Here is a 21629-nt window from a genome sequence, read left to right as displayed (position 1 = left end):
CAATAGTTAGGAAAGGGAACTACAATAAAGGTTTTTCTAGAGCTACTGAAGGAGATGCAAGCTTTGTCAAGATGCAATATCTTATAAAAAGGTTTTGTTGCTTAAGTTTTCCATCCCTTGCTGTGGTCAGCAAATAACAGAGCTTGAGCCTCAGTTATCATAAAGAATCATCAAAAACTCAAAAGTGAAACGCTGTGAAGCCAAGATTGTCACGGTCTGTTTGTATCTCTCAAATTTACAGGACAACATACTCTGTAAATTATTTTATGAGCTCATTAGGAAGGAAAACAAGCACACGTCAAACAAGTGCTCAATCCCCTTTGTACAGGCTAGTCTAACATGTGAATTCACTCATTCATCCCTTAATTAATGAGGTTTCTAACTCACAAGTTGTCTAATTCATAACTCATAACTCACGCACCTATAAGCAAAATACTTACCTAGCTGATGATGAGAGTGCTCATCCTTCGTCCTCTGTCAGAGTGCAGGCCTCCCCTGTATCACACGGCAAAGCACAAAAGCCTCAGCGGTCTGGCTGCTGTTGGATATGCTTCAAAAGCCTTTTGGGTAAGCTGATGTATTTACACCTTCCAGCTTGGACGTTTGGTCTATAACATTTCCACAAGCTAGTGGATTCTGAAGGAACTGCCAAACAATCAATAGCAAGGATTATGGCTGCAGGCAGTAACGGCTGCGTACTGACCTGCAGCCCTTCCTGTGGGCTGCCTAGGTGTTGCTCTCACTTTGACTCAACGGCGCTGCTCCCAAAACACATCAGGCTTTTGCATGAGCTGTGTGTTAGCTAAAATCTGAGCAGGAGTTGAGTGAACAGTCATACATGATAGAAAAAAAAAAGCTTAAATGTGTTTTGTGAAATGGAAGGAGATATGATCAGGTATCAGTTTGGAGACAACCTTTGCAGAACACATAAATTCTTTTTGGTATTTTAAAGATATTGATTAATATGAAAGTGCTAAATGCAGTACAGTAAGATGCTCTGTCACAGCATATGTATTTTACCAGTGAAAATTCAAATTATCTGGACGCAGGTCATAAACAAACAGATGATCCTTCACACAGTGCCTAGTTAAGCTGCAGAAATGTGCAATTATGAGGTATTGTAAGGCTGTGCACTGTGCCGAAGGACCCCAATGGAAAGGTTGCGCCACCTCACAGAAAAGAAAAAAAATCACTGAAGACAACTAAATGCATAGAAGTTAAATCTCTGAGGCTCTGAGTGATACTTTGGAAGATGAGGGACAATCTGAAGACCTCATCACATATGCCTGCCCTGGTCATATCCTGCTGCAACCATCTACTTTCAGCCACTGAGGGAAGAATGGAGAAAGATATTGAATGTTGGTCTGAAACAGGGTTTCAAAACATATCCAACCAAACCACAGAGAGTATATATTTGCCCACTAAAGAAGAATTATTTCCTCCAAAACTATTTTTCTTCTTTCCCAATCTTCAAGGCTGAAGAGACTGAATGAAACAAAATAGAAAAAATACTCAAATAAAGGAGCAGAAGTGACAAAGCTGAGAGAGAACATGAGGCTCTTTGGAAAAAGGCAAACAGCTGAACAGGCTTCTGTAGAGCTTTGGTTTCACTTTTACTTCTAGGAAAACATCAAAGATGGAAAAGGCAGGCCAGATTTAAGACTGTAGTGGAGAATCAGCTGTATCAGAAAGTAGGAATTTCTGTTCGTTTGTATATGCTTTTTCAGTTTTTGTAAGTTTAATCTTTTCCATGCTTTATCTTTCTATTTAAAAAAAAAAAAAAGCACAAATTCTGTCAAGTCTGTCTCTTCATGAATTTGCTAACAATTAGCATAAGTCTCCTGAGGGAAAACTGGGAAAAGGTGTGCAAAATTTTAGTGCAATTTATTGGAGTTGGTCCTGGAGCCAGAAAGTAGGCAGTCAGATCCCTGCTTTCTGGAGCGGATGACAGCTAGAGCTCTGAAGCCTGAGAACTTGGCTAAGGACACGGAGAAACCATAGCAGAACTCTGGCCAGACTCCAGAGTCTGAGACATTAAGAGAGCTGGTGGGTTGATCTTACATCAGTTTGATGAGCAATGGAGAAATGTTGCTTGGCCTGGTTTCATCATGGCTCAGAGCCCACTTTAGGATGAAAAGAGTCTCTAGTATGGTAAGGAAGAAACAAAATTTGAGAAGAAAGTGTACTCACCACATAGGCAGGCAATAAAACTAAGGTTTTGTTCATCACAGAATCATTTAATAATTCATGCAGAAAGGGCTCTTTGGAGGTCACCTGGTCGTTCCTCACCACTACCACCAAAGCAAGGCCAACTTCAAATTAGATCCAACTTCAGGGTTAGATCACATTGCTCAAGGTCTTATCCAACCACAGACCGAACATCTCCAAGGACAGGGATGTCATAGCCTCACATTTCCTTTACTTGACTAATCTCATGGTGTGTTTTTTTTTTTCTTTTCTTATATTGAATTGGAGCTCCATGTGTTCTCTGTGTGCTTCTCATCTTCATGTACCTCTGAGAAGAATCCAGCTTTATCTGATAGCAATTTCCCCTTTCCCTTTTCTTCTCCAGCATAAACTAACCCATTTCCTTAGCCTCCTCTCATTTGCTCTCCTGCCCGTGATTATCTTCATGGCGCTCCACTGGACTCACTCCAATTTGTCAATACTTTTCTTCTACAGGGAAGCCCAAAATGTGATGTTATGCTCCGGTGCTGAATAGAGGAGAATAAACACTTCCCCTAATGTGCTGGCTACTTTCTTGCTTACATGGACCAACATGTGGTTGGCTGTCTTCACCAAGAGAGCATATGGCAACTCTTGTTCTATTTATTGTCCAGCAGGATGCCTAGATTTTTTTTCTCCCCAAAAATGCTTTCTGTCCAGGCATAGCCCATCACGTACTCCTGCTTGGGGCTATTCCACCCCAAGTGCAGGACTCTGCTTTTGTTGATTTTGATGAAGTCTTTTTTCACCCATTTCTTCAGCCTGTCAAGATCCCCCTGTCTGACAGCCCTGCACGCCAGTTGACCACCACTCTCTACTCCAGTTTGATACATTAACAGTGAACAAGGATTAGGGATTTTGCTATATTCTGGGAGGTTTTGTTTTTCTTATTCTGGGAGATTTCTGTCTCCGGATGGAGGTGCATGTTAAAGGCAAAAATTATTGTGTCAACTGTTGTATTTTTTTCTGTTCTTTACAGATATGTAACAGCTTCCAATAGAAGATGTCTCCTGGACAAATACGAAACCAAAAGTCAGTTTATTCCACAAGATGGATGCATTCTGGATGTCTCTGCTGCCAGGATTCATTGCAGCTTTTAAGAAAGGAAGGAGGTGACGTTTTAGCTTCTGCATTAAAAGCATACTGGATGAAGAATATTCGAACAACAGATTTATAATATTATGAATATTTCACATACAATTGTTGGGGAGTGGGAAAAGACTGAAATAAGATTCCCAACATATTTTAACAGAAATACTGAATTACTCAAGGAATGAGATCACAATTAGTAACAGTTTAATAAACAAGGTAAGAAATACGTGACTAGGACCATAAATCCATAAATCAGACTCTGCTATAGGGATGTTTTGCAGGATGCAGAGCTGTGCACTATGCCCAAGGACCCCAAGCCCCAGTTGCTGCTGGATCACAGTGGGGATCCTCATCAGGGTAGAACACAGGCACTGAACGTTTATAATAATACTGAAGCCGTGAGAGCAGCTTTTTCACCACATGAGGATATTTTTCAGACACATCATTTTTCTCTTCAGGATCATGAACAATATCAAATAGCCAAAGTCTCTTTGTTGGTGGGTCAGATGATTGAACCTTTGACTCATTAAACAAAGATGGTGGAGGGAACCAATGACTGCAGCCTGCAGAAACAGGAACGGACCAAGGGTTAATTCTCAGATATGGAGCAGCAATGTGGAGAAGGAGAGTTATACTGCAATCGACGAATTCACTAGGTCCCTCAAAAAGCCACTGGCCAATGATTGTTGCTGCATTCCTTAACTCTAGCCCGGCACCAGAGTCTCTCCAGCCCAGGCTACTTATATAGGAGTTCAATTTATACAAAAAAAAAGCTGCACCACTGGGATCCAAACTTTCATGTCACTTAATTTCAAATCAAGTTATTTCAGGGGCTTTCTTCTTGGATTCGATGATTCTTATGGGTCCCTTCCAACTTGAGATATTCTATGATTCTCTGATAGTTTTTCCACTACTGTGAGAGTCATTTGTATATGAAATATCTTCAAAACGAACGAATGTGTTGTTTGGATTTTAGAAGTGCCCCTTCTAGATTTTTGCATGTGATCAAAAACCCAAGAAGTTAGCTGAATAACTAAAATAAAATGAAATAATGAAAACACATTAAACAGAATTAAAGTATGTTTGGGGCAGGTGGGAGATATGACACATTGTACAAAAATTAGTGACTTCGTTACCTGGATATCCAGTTAGTAATTTCCATTTTCCATGTCGGATTGCTGCATGCATGGATATATTGAAAAGTGTATCATCCCATGGAAAAGAATTGCTGTGTGGTAAAGATGTCCTGTTGTCAATGCCCAGACCTTAATGAAACAGTAAACTAAGTTAGGTACATTGCATATGCATGAACTAATTTTTAGAACTCTATTGGGAAACAAAGAAGTATCATTCATTTATTTTTATGTGTCGGATAAATAATTTGTTACATGTATGTGCATATATGATTCACTGGATGTATTTAACTCAGAACTTGAACTGTACCCGAAAAAGTTACCAGGGGAAAATGTCACACCTGAGTCTGGATAACAGGACTAATTTTCTATACAGATACTATATGTGTACCTCATATACCTATATTAAGAATGCTCATTATTGTAATTGCAAAATTTGCTCATACAAGTGCCCATATAATTTTGCTAGTTAGAAATATAAGATTGAAAGATCTCCTGAATCAAGGCTGCTACTGTTAATTCTCTTAGATCACTCCAGGGAGCAAGTCCCAGGTCTTGACTTGTATCCACATGCAGAGAGTTGTCTCTCTGGACTGAGCTGGCTACATTCACACAGATCCACAGCTGGCCAGCAAGGTACTTCTATGGCGTGAAACATGTCTTCATGCTGTCTTTTGTAGAGTCACATAGGATGTGGCCTCATATCCAGATAGAAGGATAAAAACTCTCAAGTGTCAACTATGTCCAAATTGCCTCTCAAAAGGAAGCTCCTTATAGGAGGGAGCTCAGAAAAAAAATTAACATGCGTACACCAGGGATGATCAGGAGACCTGTTCTTTACCAAAACCAGGAGGGAGCATATGAGCTTTCATAAACAAGACAGGAGTTTAAGACATAAAATCTAAGAGTTTTACATCAACTATACCAGTTCATATTTGTTTACCAAAAGACTACGGGAAGGCAAATCTATAATCAGACTAGAAGTAAGACATCAGGAGGTGGAGAGAAACCAATGCTGATTTTCATATTTCAAGAGATTACTTTCAATCACTTTAGAGAATTTGAAAGACTCAGCTGACAGATTTTTGCCACTGAAACAGAGAATCCATGAGATTTACAATGATCATGTGAGATCTAGTATTAGAAGCAGAACTAGAGGTTTCTAAAAAGAGTAAATTATGTACATTACAGTGGGTCAAATATACCTCTGATAGAAGAGAGCAACAGAAAATTTGGAAAGGCTGGGACACAATTTCTCTACTTTTTATGAAGATTCTCCTAAGTTTCTATTTTAATACTGGACTTCACACTTTGAATCAGTTTTTCTTTAATAAGCACTTTTTTGTGCATACCCAAGTTCTCTGTTTATATCAGACTTGTATAATTGTCGTAGTTCAGCCCTGATCAGGACCAGACTACGCAGTCTGTCTCTCGCTCCCCCCACCCTCCGAGAGAATAGGAGGAGATGATATAAGAAAAAACAGCTCAAGGTTTGAGATAAGGACGGGGAGAAATCCTTAAAGTTACCGTCACGGGCAAAACGGACTCGACTTGGGGAAAACTATTCATTTATTTCTAAAATTAGCAGGAGAATGAGACAGGGAACAAGATAACCTCCCCCCACCCCTCCCTCTTCCCGGGCTTAACATTATCTCTACTACCTTCCCCTCCCGAGCGGCACGGGGGGGGAAAAGGGAATGGGGGTCACGGTCAGTTCATCACGCGTTGTTTTACGCCGCTGTATCATCGTCAGGGGAAGAACTCCTCGCATTCCTCCTCTGCTCCAGCGTGGGGTCCCTCCCACGGGCCACAGTCCTTCGTGAAACTGCTCCGGCGTGGGTCATCTCTTCCACGGGGTGCAGTCCCTCTAGAACAGCTGTCCCAGCGGGCCCTCCACGGGCCACAGCCTCCTTCAGGCCTCCACCTGCTCTGGCGTGGGGTCCTCCATGGGCTGCAGGTGGATCTCTGCCCCTCCGTGGACCTCCATGGGCTGCAGGGGGACAACCTGCTCCACCATGGTCTTCACCACGAGTTGCAGAGGAATCTTGGCCAGGAGCCGCATTACTCCTCCCCCTCCTTCTTCACTGACCTTGGCGTCTGCAGCCGTTCCTCACAACAGGCTGGCAGACGTCTCTCAGGATCCTTTTTACATCTTATTCACTTCTCATCTCCTCTCCACTTCTTGCAGCCGGGCCGGGCCGAGTTGGGCCCAGTCGGCTGCCCGGCAGGAGGCCAGAGGGTGAGGCCTGCAAGGCCCATGAGGCTCGCGCCTCCCCCTCTCTGCCCCCCGCTCAGCTGCTTCACATCTTCTCCTTCTCTTTTTGCTGTTTTCCCCTACTTAAATACGTTATCGCAGAGGCGTTATCACGGGACATTCTGCTACCAATTGGCTCGGCCTTGGCCAGCAGCGGGTCCGCCCTAGGCCCGGCAGAGTCCACTGAACAAAGGGGAGCGACTTCTAGCAGTTTCCTACAGAGGCTACCACCTTAGGCCCCCCCTCACTAACAAAACCAGAACAATAATGCTCCCAGATAAATAAGGCTATAAAAAGAGACAACTTGTTTAGAGTATGCATACACAGATTGAGGAGGACTCAGCTCATCTTAGATGATGAAGCACTGAAGTTGATGGTAAAATACTCCAAACCCCCACCAAAACCAAGGAAAATTTCATAAGTACCCCCAGAAGAATCTCTCCTGGAAGACAAATCCTCACACGGCCATGTGATATCTGTATCAGATATGAAACAGTTTAAAGACTAATTGCTCTTTTAATGCTTACAAGGTATTACTTACTTAAATGTTTATAAGATATTGCTTACTTTTCAACATCATTATTTTATGTATTATTCTGTCATACTGTTTGCTACTGGGAATACATATCTTTCCCATTTACCTTCTTAAAGAGCACAACGAAAGACATTCAGTCAATCAAAAACCACAAATATATTTTTTTTAACATTACATCTCAAAATTACAATATTAAGGCTTAATCTAAAGAAAAAACTATGTGAGTCTGCATTTCTGATTTTAAGGTTTAGCATGGAGAATATGCTTTAGATTGATGAGCTACGGTGTGTGAAGTCATAGTATTACACAAGACAAATTATTTAAAATACTTAAAATAAACAGTATGAAAGACTGTATTTTTAGATATACTTTGCAAAATACCCTTAGAATGCCATGGATGAGACTTAAAATAAGAATGAGACACTACGTCAACACCTAGGTCCTTGTGCCTCACACAGGATACTATGCGATTTTAGTCCTCTTGTTACAAAAGGGACACAGAAAAAACATATGGGATACAAAGAAGTATGACAGGAAGATTAAAGCTGTGGAACAGCCTCTGTGTGAAGAATGACAAAATAAATAGGACTCTTCATGCTCAAAGATGGACAACTGATGAGGGCCAGAACAGAGATGTATCAAATGGTGTGGCCATGACAGACTGAATAAGGAACAATTGGTCTTTCCTAATAGGGGCATCAAATAAATTATGAAGTCGCATATTCAAAATAAATGATAGTATATACTTCCTTATCACAGACCCAACTCAAGTGTGGAATTCCTTTCCACCAGATGTTGTGGGTGCCAGAAGTTTATGCAGGTTGAGTGATAAAAAGGGTTTGCAAAGTGGAAGAAAAATCCATCAAGGGTTCTTATATACAAAATTACAACCTAAAGTTGAGGAGGTCCATTAGCTGCAGGTTGAGGAGGTATATTTATGTGCTTGCCCTCATACGCTCCTTCCTGAACAACTGCTACTGTCAGAAACAGAATAATGAGCTAGACACATTTTCAGCCTGATCATACACAAGACATGTTACAAAATTACTTTCAATTCAGGACAAGGCAAATATTTTGTTTACAGAAGAAAGTGAGATGTTGAAGCAGATTTATGCAATCTCTTTTATTGTATTAATCTCACTATGTACTGAACTAAAAGGGTCAAAACTTTCACAAAAGTTAAGTATAAAATCACAGAATATCTCAAGTCAGAATGGACCCATAAGGATCATCAAGGCAAACTCCCTGCTCTTCGCAGGATGATCTAGAACTAAACTATATGACTAAGACTGTTGTTTAACTGTAGTTTTAGAAATACATGAACCCAATGAGTCATTTCTAGCATATCCTCTAGTTTACTTTCAGTGCTGTTCTTAAAAGGAGGGACAGCACAAAGAAATTAGAATATTAATTTCTATGAACAATGGCTTCCAATGTAGATCAGTCTGTATCAGGGCAGACAGCCCAGTTATTTGCTTAAGGCTTGTTTTTCACTTATACCAATCAACAGTAAAGTAATTGGAATAATGGATTCACACCAGGTTTATACTACTGTGATTGAGATAAGAATCTAATACCTATATTATTTCCTGCTTTAATCATACAATTTTAAATTTTAAAAAAGCCCCTACAATTTACAGAAATGTTACAAGATGACAGGTTTTGCCATACTGAAGAAGTTATTTGGTACATTCAATCCAGCAGTGTGTCTCAAGAAGTAACTAATAGCTCTCAATTCAAAGTAAAACAGAAAAGATAAAGCAAAACTGTTTACTTTGCCCAGCAACGTGTTATTTCACTTCACTTTCTGAGCATAGGCAAGATCATAAAAAATGATGCAATGTGCTTAGCCCTGATTTTTTTCCTCCTAGCCTTTCAAAAAAAGCTCTTCTGACCTCACTAAGTATCGCATGTGTACTCCTCATTAAATAAATCATTTACATTAGGTGGGTAGGTCTTCCAAAGAAAAAAAAAGTCTTCCTTTGTATTTTTGCATACACTTACAATAGCCTTCTGCTTAACTCATTAGTTCACCTATCCAACTGGACAATGATTTCTAGGGGATGAAAATAGGAAGAAACATTTCGTCACTTTTCTTCCCCGGTATCAATGTATGCTTGAGAATCAATCATCTGTTCCATGGCTTGTACAATCCTAGTTACCTATCAGAAACTTAGCTAAAATGAAGAAATACTAATTTATCTCACCACTATGAAAAAGACAAAAAAGTCTGAAAATCAATTTATTTTCTTTGTAACTCAAAACCTTTTCAATTCTTCTACTACTGCTGTACACCAAAACAACTTTGTGACCCTTTAATGCCTGCAATGCTACATGGCAATAAAAAAAAAGATGAGCTGATCCAGTTTTACTAAATCTAACTTGTTTATTTTTCTAGGTCTTATGATGTTCCTGACAGGTCTCACTGATATTTGCTGAAATATTTAATATTAAATCACGAGGAAAAACTAAAAACCAAAGAAAGACAACAACAAAAAGCCACTGCAACACAGTACTTGGTAGGTGTGCTGGAAAATTCAGATCTATCAGAATATTTGTAAATATTTCCTATGATTTGTTTCAATCATTTGGTTTCCACTTTGCAAGGCAAACATTTCCAGTACCAGGTCACCATAATTTGTAAAAGAAGATTTAAGGACAGTCAACACTCATATTGTGTAAATTGCAAGGTTAAAAAAAATAGGTACAATCTGAACTTTTTTTTTTAATTAAAGAAAGACCCCACTGCTTCCACTCAGTCTAAAAGATAAATTTGTGGAAACATTTCATCAAATGTAATAAATTTCTTAAGCATATAATAATTTAATCTTAACTAGCCAATATTTAATCATAAGAAGGAAGAAGAAAAATGTGAATTTTTGGCTGAGATTTTAAAAAGGGAATATGTAGGGGAATACATATTCCATACCAATATATATGAACATATATATATACATCTACATATAGATCATTTACTCTTCTGATTCCCCTAGCTCTCCTTCTTCTTTCTTTCAATGAGACTAACTCAAGCAATTGGTAGAAACCTAAAATGTGGAGATATAAATAGAGAGTACATCTAAAAATAAAGTATTCTGCCTTCTGTCTATGATTAAGATTATGAAAATGACACACGTTAAGAAGAAGTTTTCTTGGTTGGTAAGAGATCAAAGAGTACACAGTTCTCTCTAACATACCATTTAGCAAGGTCCCAACCACAATGTGTAAAGAGTCCAAACCAATATTGCATGAAACATGCCATATTTCTGTACACTATGGTCTACGATACAGTGTGCAGGGAGGCAATGTTGGGTACTGGAGAGCAATTTTGGAGAAAGACAAAAGAACGTTAATTTATTATTTATTTGGGAGACAGAGTCCTGCTCAAAGAGTTAATCTAAACAGCTTAAGTGAGTGTCAGATTGACTATGCCTCTACAATTTTCCAATATCCTACACAATACCAAAACCATTCTTTTATAAGCAGCTACATATAATCAGTGCCCTTTACGAACAACAGAAGCAAATGAAGCTTCTACCTTTGTTTCTTCATCTGCAAAATAAGGACATTAGAAGTTATCTACATTTTGGAGTATATTTCCCAAAGGAAAAAGTGAAAAATATCCACACTCTCTACGGTTAAACTTCTATTTATGACAGTATAACATAGCAGCAGATTGAGCCATATGATAGGGAAAATATAATAACAAAAAGCTCCAAGCTTAATTGCAACCTGCTTGATGGAAAAGACTGAAAAGCATGCATTAAGAAAAGCCACAAACCCAGGGTGAATTAAGATTTTAGATGGCTCACACTCTTTCCAGTACAAATGAGAAATACATCTGAAACAAATAATAAACAGGTGCTACTGCTTTGCAGTTGTAAGGCACATTTAAGAGCTTTCAGTCAAAGCATGAATATCACCAACATTTCCTGTAACACAAGTATGTGTGCATGTTACACTACCAGGATGTCTAAATAGATTGGTATTTTGCACTTTACAATGTATACTGCACAAAGGGACTCCCTAGGTGTTCTCTTAGTAACTAAAAATTATCTCTGTAGTTCTCAAGACTTCTACTTCAGTATAAATTTTGTCTGAGTATACAACACTCCCTATCACTTATTTGGTTACTCCACTCCAATATTTAAATAATACATAAAAGGATCCACATAGAAGAAAAGTTTACTTCTCATACCACATGGCCACCTATGCTAAGATACTAAGCAACCATGAGACATGAGGAAAGATCCTCATGTGGACAGAAAAGCATCTAATAAAATGGGAAAGAAAAAAAAAGTTTTGATTTCATGCTGGAGAGGCCACCATTGGATCACTAAAGGAATCTGTATTGGGACCAATACTGTTGAATATATTCCAAATTACCTTGAAAAGGAACTGAACAGTGAGATTACAAAGACTGTGGATGATTGTAAGTTATTTAAAGATGACTGTAAAGAACAACTGAGAGAATGGGCCTTAAAATACACAGTGCTATTCAACATAGATAGAGGTAAAGTGAATATGTGAACTAACAATCCTAAATTCACATATAAAATGATGGCCTGCATGTCACCCATAATTGTCCAAGAGTGAAACCTTAGGATCATGACAGATGGAACTGATGCTTTTTCAGAATTACGTCAGCACTTGTCAAAAAGAAAAACTGAGTGCAAGAAATTATTAGAAAAAGAACAAAAAGCTCTGTGCTACTGGAAAACTAGTTCTGGTCTTCCCATCTCAAAAAGAATACCATATGACTGAAAAGGTTCAGAAACCAGTTACAAAGTTGGGTGACATGTGCAATCCCTTGAGAAATCCTCTGCTAGATGTATGTTCTGCTTAATTAAATTCATGTGTTCTAGGCAACTCCAGGGACCAGGTTGCTTCCATCCCCTGCATGACCAAAGTAAGGTTCTTCCCACCTTGTGTGACGTAGAGCCAAATGCAATCAAATAATCAAAACCTTATTGTTTTAATTGACAGAGGACATATCAATGTAACACATAGGCCAAATAGTTTGAGTGCTTACTACTGAGACCTCATGAAGTATCTTGAGTGAAACTACATAATCTTAGTAGTTGTTAGTACATTCAATGTGACTACTATCTCTACCTGACCTGACTAGACATCCTCTACAATGCAGAATGGCACTACTACACAGCATGTACCCACAGTTAGAAAAACTCAAACATGCTGAAACACTGAATGGAACATAAAATTGTTTACCCAGGAAATTCATCATCTGCTTTTGCCAATAACAGCTCTGCTTCAACTGGACTAGACTACATTCTCTGAACAAATATAATCTTGGCTACATCCTCAGATTCAATTACATGCCATTTTTTTTCAATCATCAAAGATGTTTTGTGGAAAACCTCCATGCTATTCTATTGCTTTGTAAAATCTTTTAATAGCATTTCAGCTTGTTGCTATCAAAAAAGCTGGAACATCTCTCTGAGCTGCTGATCCCCTGCCATCCTTACCCCTGTATGATAAGAGAGGTTTCATTTTGCCAGTAAGCACCACATAAGCCACAACGGTCACTAAGATAGCACTGCAATAAAATCCCGCTTGTTGGCAAAGTCTCTTGGAAGGATCATTGGGAGCGCTCATGTTTTCTGACATATCTCTGCTAATGGAGGCTGGAGAGACACATACAGAGTTACAGGTGTGACAAGAGGCACCCGTTACGGGATTCAGTCGGTTATGCCCTCAGAGCAAGGAACACAGCTGTAACAAGATTGCATCACATAGCTAGAAGACAAAAAAACTACTGAACTGCAAAAACTAGTGCTTGCAGTAAGGCAGATTTAGGGAACGAAGTGACACTTATGCATATGTTAAAAAAAAATACTGCATTTAAAATAATTCAATCTGGTGTATATAGATAGTCAACTCAGTGAAGACTGTCAGACCACGACAACAGGCTTTCAAAAAGTAGTGTCATCCGGAAATGACAAGTCTTAAGGGGATAAATTAATGCTCAATTTTTTTTTTAAATTCTGCCAAAATTATACTCTAAAACATTATGAGTGCTTAAAAAAAAAGTTTACTTACTTTGTAAAAAAAGTTTTTGTTAGAGAGGAGTTAACAACTCTGTATGTTATGGAGTAGAATTCTGCTCAACAATTGAATCAAGCACTTTGAAAAAAAAAAAACCCAGGCTGTTTCCACTAGAACTTAAAAGCAACAAACAGAACTGGTATTATTTTCATAGTAAGGCAACGCATACGCCTCTCTGCCTCTTGTGATCTGATTAGTAGTCTATAAAAACCACAGAGGAGGTCTCCAGACAGAAGTCTGGGACTGGTGAACCAAATACCACTTATATATGAAACTCAAACAGAAAGAGAATGTTTTCTAGTATGTTCATTATAACCTTTAAAATCAACATACTATTTTAATAATCCAAGAAATCCCTATTATATTCACCAGCTTCTGTACATTGTCAGAAAGATGTTAATGGTATAATTCTCCTACTGCTTCCCTTAAAATAAATCAAAGGTTTTGCACATCACAGCTCCTATTCTGATGTAAACCATTTGACTCTATTATCAGGATTTAAAACATTTACTTACATGAAGCCCATTAAATAGAAAAGAAAACCCAAGCAGTTAAAAAATCACAGGTGATTATTTTTCTATCAGTAGACACTGCAGACTCCTTTGAATCACCTTAGCCTGATTTTGTGCTACAATAGCAGAAGTGGTAGGTAAAAATATCACAGTCTTTCTTAAATATCATAGAACTCCACATAAAAATTACCCTCATAAAAGCAGCCTTCAACCTCTTAGAAATCTCACCACATCCATGATTGTCAGGCTCACTATCCCTTACTAATGCTCAACTGTCAAACAGCGGGAAGTCTGTTATGGCTTGAAAAAAACCCGACACTAAAACTAATGGGAACCTTTCCATTAATTCCAGTGAGCTCTAGCTCAGACGAGTTAAGCATCAGTAGTAACAAACAAGGAATTTACACCCTACCAACTCCTCTTAATCAAACAAATGAAGCTAAATTCCACTTTATCCATACAGTTCAGTAGACACAGTGTGTTTTCGACAAAACCTTTGTATGAAAACCTTCCGCATTTGTATTTGCAACAATCACTTCTGACAACAACACACGTTTTAACCGCTCCCCCAAATTATCCCCAAATTAAAGTGATTCTGAAATCAAAACAAATCAAAAGCACCAATACACAATTTATCAATTCTCAGAAGAAAAAGCTTAAGAAAATTTAAAAAAAAAAACAAAACAAAAACCAAACAGTAACAGCACACAACCCCATGAATGTTACCAAAAATTAAGGCTTATGGATGAGCAGAGAAAACTGAACTCCAGAGTTATTTTCCCTGCTGCAAAATCCATGTCACTAAGCTCAGAAGTTAAGATCTAGAAACTATTTACCTAAAGATACCACTTGATCTTCCCTGCAGCACTGAAATAGAAGAATAAAGGCATACTTCAGGTAACAAGCACCCAAACACTTGATTCTTTACAGGAGCATGCAGCCAGACAGGGAAACAGAAAGTCGAGAAATGAACCATAGCTTCACTGCAGTGAAACTCAGGAAGCAACCTTATAACTTTTCTTTGTGGTCAGTGTAGTAGCTTCCCACAACCACATCTTCGGAACTTTCCTCTGATGGCATTTTCCCACTGTCCAATAGCTTCCTCCCTAAAGGAGAAAATTCTGATGTCACACCGAAAGCCGTAGCCAACTACATGCTATATAAATTATTGTCCGTTAAAGCAATTAGAAACAGATGTCAATTTGATGCTGAACTTATTTAATTTTCAGTAAAATGGAAATATACAAGAGGCTCAGATAAATTAAATGTTTAATTTTCATACATTTTTAATAAAAAAAAAAATTAAACTGAAAACCAAGGGTTACATTCACATGGGGATGTACCTGACGAAATTAGAGGTTTCTTCCCACCTTCCAAAAAAATCTAGCCCAACACTGGAGATACATTTCTGGGCTTGGGGGACTCAAATTCATGCCCTGAGTTTCCCTGGTCATTACAAAGGAGTTTGAACTGTGATTTCCTATCTTTCAGGAGAGATTTCTCCCCAACAGACTGTATGTAACTCTAAGAAAGTAAGCTAATTTAGTGGCTACACCATTTGCAAAAGATTCTTAACTTTTTATAATCTTCTAAATTTTAATACAATTATCTACATGTTTTTCTAGCATCCATAGATGCACAATATTCTGTAGGCACAGGGTGGTTTTGACTTACAGGCAGTCTGGTCTATAGTATGATTTGCAGGCAGTCTAAAAATACATCCAAATTAGGGTCTGTACGCTACACCATAAACACCAGAATGGTATGTGAAAAAAAAATACACAGATTTACTTCGATATTTCCAGTTTGGAAGTACCCGGATCTGGGGAGAATGGACAGAAGGTGGCAGAAAGGTTTAATGTGGGAACATAAGAATAAATAAATATATTTCAGTATACACCTTTTCCGGTGAAGACAATTTTAGCAATTGGAAAGCTGTAGTCTTCATACTGTTCAGTTGCACACATAATAAAAGTATTACGAATCTATGGACTGGGTCAGAAATTACACTGGATTTCCATTATATTTGAATTTCTTTGCTTTATATTTTTGGACTAAGCACTAACATGCTTTACTTTAACATAAGAATTTTTTCCTCCTAAATATCAGGAAACAATATATTGAACATGGTTCAAGTTTTTAATATATACACTAGACCACAGTGGTTATAGCGTTCAGAGCAGTGAAAGTACTACATTTTTCATTTCCATTGGTGAATATGAAATCAACTCTCTTCCAAACTCTCTGAAAATCATGACTGTCTCTAACAGAGTAATATAATTTCTGTAGTACCTAAGTCTTAAACCACTCAGATGAATCAATTACTCATCTGCAAGATAAGAGTGAGACAACATTTTCAAAGAAAATTTTATTGAGAAATAAAAAAGCAAAAGAACAAAAGACATAGTTAATATTTTTAGAATTAGGACACTGTTCTGGTTTTGTTAGTGAGGGAGCCCTAAGGTGGTAGCTTCTGTAGGAAACTGCTAGAAGTTGCTCCCCTTTGTTTAGTGGACTTGGCTGGGCCTAAGGCGGACCCGCTGCTGGCCAAGGCCGAGCCAATTGGTAGCAGAATGTCCCGTGATAACGCCTCTGCGATAACATATTTAAGTAGGGGAAAACAGGAAAAAAAAAGAGAGAAGATGTGAAGCAGCTGAGCGGGGGGCAGAGAGGGGGAGGCGCGAGCCTTGTGGGCCTTGCAGGCCTCACCCTCTGGCCTCCCGCCAGGCAGCCGACTGGGCCCAACTCGGCCCAGCCTGGCTGCAAGAAGTGGAGAGGAGATGAGAAGTGAACAAGATGTAAAAAGTATCCTGACAGGCGTCTGCCAGCCTGTTGTGAGGAACGGCTGCAGATGCCAAGGTCAGTGAAGAAGGAGGGGGAGGATTAACGCGGCTCCTGGCCAAGATTCCTCTGCAACTCGTGGTGAAGACCATGGTGGAGCAGGTTGTCCCCCTGCAGCCCATGGAGGTCCACGGAGGGGCAGAGATCCACCTGCAGCCCATGGAGGACCCCACGCCAGAGCAGGTGGAGGCCTGAAGGAGGCTGTGGCCCGTGGAGGGCCCGCTGGGACAGCTGTTCTAGAGGGACTGTACTCCGTGGAAGAGATGACCCACGCCGGAGCAGTTTCACGAAGGACTGTGGCCCATGGGAGGGACCCCACGCTGGAGCAGAGGAGGAACGCGAGGAGTTCTTCCCCCGACGATGACACAGCGGCATAAAACAACGCGTGATGAACTGACCGCGACCCCCATTCCCTTTCCCCTCCCCGTGCCGCTCGGGAGGGGAGGTAGTATAGATAATGTTAAGCCCGGGAAGAGGGAGGGGTAGAGGGAGGTTATCTTGTTCCCTGTCTCATTCTCCTGCTAATTTTAGAAATAAATAAATAGTTTTCCCCAAGTCGAGTCTGTTTTGCCCATGACGGTAACTTTAAGTATTTCTCCCCGTCCTTATCTCAAACCTTGAGCCGTTTTTTCTTATATCATCTCCCCCTATTCTCTCGGAGGGTGGGGGGAGCGAGAGACAGACTGCGTAGTCTGGTCCCAATCGGGGCTGAACTACGACAGACACACACTTAGACCTTATATATCTTCTATTTATAAACATAAGGTCTTTTTTAATGCCTCGTTTGTTTGTAAACAGTATGGAAACACAGGGCTTTTCTCCACACATTTATAAATGGAACTGGAGGGGAAGAGGGAGTATTTCTCCCCCCTATAGCTACAGAAGCATAAAAAGTCTTAGATACAAGTAGATGAGGATTCCTGAGGCAAAACTATCACTTGCCCATAAACAGAAAAATTTGCACTGTTTCCTGTAGATGCATTAGAAACTCTGTAGGTGGGGCTGGAAATTTATTTTTTGCATTTTATAAAATGGAGACTTCGTGGCAAAAATTATATTTTGCTAGACTTGATTCTGTGAAGCAGCTTGTTGCTTAGTTCTCCTCGAGAAATACACAGGGCAAAGCAAACTCCAGGAGGAGTTTTAAGAAGTTCTCCCTATTGCTCTGGCAAAGAGCGTATTGTTATCTTGGCATGAATGCAAGTCATGTTCCTCCTGCAACTGATTCAGCTCTGAGATAAAGTGCACACAAGACAGCCAACTGAGGTACAGTCAGCCCCAGCTAAAAGTGCCATTCTTACCAGGACCAGTTCAATCCTCTGAAAATTGTCTTAAGGTCTTTATTGATGACTGCTGAACTTCACCAAATCTCAGCCAATGAACTGTGAAATGAAATTAGAGATATCTTCCACAAAATGCAGGAAATTTTTAATGCTTCCTGATGTAATGGATGCTATAAATATCTAATCTATTCTTTCTAGCAGTCTTCCAGTACCTAACAGGGGCCTACAAGAAAGATGGGGAGAGGCTGTTCAGTAGGGCCTGTTGTGACCATTACAAGGGGTTTTAAAATAGAGAGAGGTAGATTTAGATTAGATATTATGAGAAAATTTTTTACAATGAGAGTTGTAGAACACTGGCACAGGTAGCCCAGAAAGGTGGTGGATGTCCCATCCCTGGAAACATTCAAGGCCAGGTTGGACAGGGCTCTGAGCAACCTGATCTAGTCGGGGATGTCCCAGCTCCTTGCAGGGAGGTTGGACTAGATGACCTTTGAAGGTCCCTTCCAACGCTAACCATTCTATGATTCTATGGTGTGAAGCAACTTCATTGTATTTTCTCCAAATTAACTCCTACTTCCATGACTGGAATTTTGGGAAGAGATGGAGAAACAAGCAGGACAAAATATTATGGATACTTATCATAACACTCACAGACACTATCATCCAAAAGAAAGCCAAAATTTAGACCTTACTGTACGTCTCAGAAAATAAGCATATTTTAAAGTCTTGATCAACATTTGCTGTATTAGATTTGTAGCTTTTTAATATCCATTGCCAATTTAGTCTTTCTGAGAGAAAATCTACAGGGAAATACAGAAAAAGAAGGTTCGTTCTTCTACTACGTGAAAAGTTACATATCAAAGTTTCAGTGTCTGACTTTAACAGATGAACAACAGTCTGAGCCCAGGCCGATTATTTGGACTAAAGAAAGTTTATATAAGAGTATTCTGTTTGTGCACAGACTGTTTTTGCATAGACATTGCTTTTTGTACATTAACAAACCTATAATCAGTAGGTTATTTAGTACTTCTTAGACTTTTGCCTTTTATGAATCACCAAAGACAAAAAATCTGAGAGAAATTAAAGCTAAAAGTTACAAGGTAGCTTCAAATAGCACTGCCTAATTAAGTAGCATTTTCCCTTTTCACAATAACAAACAAATACCATCAACATGAGAGTTGAACAAGTTCTTCGTGGTTGTTTTCTAGGCCTACTGCAGTGCTACAGACAGCTGTTGTTACTGATATACTACAGAAGATAGACAAGTCGTCTCACTACCGGAGAGAATATGTTTAATATTTTTTGAAAAGGCTCAAAGTCACATGATGCACCTTCTTCCATCTACACTTTCACCTCCTCACATAGATAAAGTAAACTCATTTTTGCTTTTCTCCTCAGTCTTTCAAAGCCAACAGTTTTTCATTCATGCTTACAATGATGCCATCCAGAGGGACCCTGACAGGCTGGAGAGGTGGGCCTGTGGAAACCTCATGAAGTTCAACAAGGCCAACTGCAAGGTCCTGCGCATGGGTTGGGGCAATGCCAGGCACAAATATGGGCTGGGCAGAGGATGGATTGAGAGCAGCCCTGTGGAGAAGGACTTGGGTGTGCTAGTGGATGAGAAGCCCAACATAAGATGACAATGTGCATTTGCAGCCCAGAAAGCCAACCACGTCCTGGTCTGCATCAAAAGAAGCATGACCAGCATGTCGAGGGAGGTGATTCTGCCCTCTGTTTCTGTCTCTCATGAGACCCCACCCAGAGTACTGAGTCCAGCTCTGGAGCCCCCAGCATAAGAAGGACATGGACCCGTTGCAGGGAGTCCAGAAGAGGGCCACAAAGATGACGAGAGGGCTGGAGCACCTCTCCTAAGAGGACAGGCTGCAAGAGTTGGGGTTGTTCAGCCTGGGGAAGAGAAGGCTCTGGGGAGACCTTATTAGTGGCCTTCCAGTATCTCAAGGGGGCTTATAGGAAAGATGGAGAAACTCTTCAGCAGGGCCTTTTGTGATAAGACAAGGGGCAATGGTTTTAAAACAGGAGGGAGATTCAGACTTGATATAAGGAAAAATTTTTTTACACTGAGGGTGGTGGAACACTGGCACAGGTAGCCCAGAAAGGTGGTGGATGTCCCATCCCTGGAAACATTCAAGGCCAGGTTGGACAGGGCTCTGAGCAACCTGATCTGGTTGGAGATGTCCCTGCTCCTTGCAGGGAGGTTGGGCTAGATGACCTTTAAAGGTCCCTTCCAACCCAAAACCTTCTATGATTAACATTTTCTACAGTGTTTTTAAATGATAGCTCAGCAGTCAGTAGTAGCCCTTCAAAAGTGACGATTCTTCCATTTCAGCTACATCTGTATAACCTTTGTCTTTGCTCATCCTCATAAGGTACATTTTTGAAGTTGCACATGTGTTTCCAGGTGTGATGCCTTAATTAATGTGAAAGTCCATGAAAATGTGTAAGAAGGAAGGACAAGCTTGGTGTAGTTACTTTGAGATGTGGATGGCTCTGTGGACTAACAAGGCCTTTGCATATATGCACTTTTAAATGATTTATCTTTTTTTTTGAACTGTGATGTATAGAGTTATTTTTTCAGCTCGTCAAGGAAACTCTGGAAATGTGAAGGGCTCTTCCAGCCTATGCTGCGACAATGAATTACTGAAAAAATAAGGGGTTTTCCTACTTCACTGAGGAAAGACATTTTGTGACCTTTTGCTGCTTTATGACAATAATGAGTTTTCTACAAAACTGAGTCTTTCTGTTATTTTATTAAAATAAAAACGTTTGAGGAATAGCTGTGACCTTAACCTTGGAAGAATTAATAGAATACTGATGTTGAAGAAACAGATGAGCCCTGAGACACTATAACTTCCTACAACAATGCTGACAAGGCGTAGGGATGTGCCATAGACAAACTCATGCACCAAAGCTCACCTATCTTAATTAACTTAGTTCAATGCTGTGAATATATAGATCCACTATTATCCTTTCTAATTTCAGTTTTCTCATAATAATGTTTGATTCTAAAGGAAAGACTTATACTAGAATATCATGCTCAGTCTCTTACCTTTCAATACACATAGCCTTCTTAACTTAATTTCAACAAGAGTAAGCATATGAAAATATTATCTCTCTTGTTTCAAAGTACTCCCCTTTATTTTTACAACAGATTATAACGTAACAAAAAACCACATCATACAAACAACTGAGTAAAATACAGAATTACTTATGGCAGTGAAATTCCCTGTGAACATCTACTGGGTGAAATATTTATCAAGATTATTACATTCTGAATCAATTACATTATTACATAAAAAAATAAAATTATTCTAAATAAGAGCAAACTTATTAATATAGCCTACAAGGTCAAACGCTTGACTTTCATTTTTGATGGAAAAATTAAAAAAAAAAATTCAAAATCTTGCTTTTTCCAGATTTGAACAGAATAAAATATTATTTATGAATTTTTGAAGACGTCAAAGGTAATGTTGAGACGGCCATATACATGAAACACCCAAACCCCACTCACATCACTGTAAGGTAGCAGTGTTCAAGGTAAAGTGAACTGAGTAGTATATAACCTGACTCTGCCATGCTGTGCACAATTAAAACTTTATAAATTTCCAGCTCAGGGATATTTAATTTGAAAAATGTAATCTAACATGTATGTTAAGACATGCATAAAACCAG

At 39.3% G+C, this 21629-nt stretch overlaps 1 protein-coding gene across 1 annotated transcript in view; it reads right to left on the bottom strand.

Moving 5' to 3' along the window:
• Positions 1 to 3500: 3500 nt before the first annotated feature.
• ARSB (arylsulfatase B) overlaps positions 3501 to 21629 on the bottom strand; it is a 66515-nt gene continuing 48386 nt past the window's right edge. The window contains exons 7-8 of the mRNA XM_086770561.1: positions 4455 to 4583; positions 3501 to 3881 (exon numbers count right to left, since the gene is read on the bottom strand). Of these exons, the coding sequence (XP_086626687.1) occupies positions 3616 to 3881; positions 4455 to 4583 (395 nt within the window). The 3' untranslated portion in view covers positions 3501 to 3615. The remainder of the gene's footprint in view (positions 3882 to 4454; positions 4584 to 21629) is intronic.

The sequence above is a fragment of the Chlamydotis macqueenii genome, chromosome Z (assembly GCF_036417535.1).
Source record: "Chlamydotis macqueenii isolate bChlMac1 chromosome Z, bChlMac1.mat, whole genome shotgun sequence".
Taxonomy (NCBI): Eukaryota; Metazoa; Chordata; class Aves; order Otidiformes; family Otididae; genus Chlamydotis; species Chlamydotis macqueenii.
Note: the sequence above shows the minus strand (reverse complement) of the source record. Positions and strands in the feature narration are given on the sequence as shown.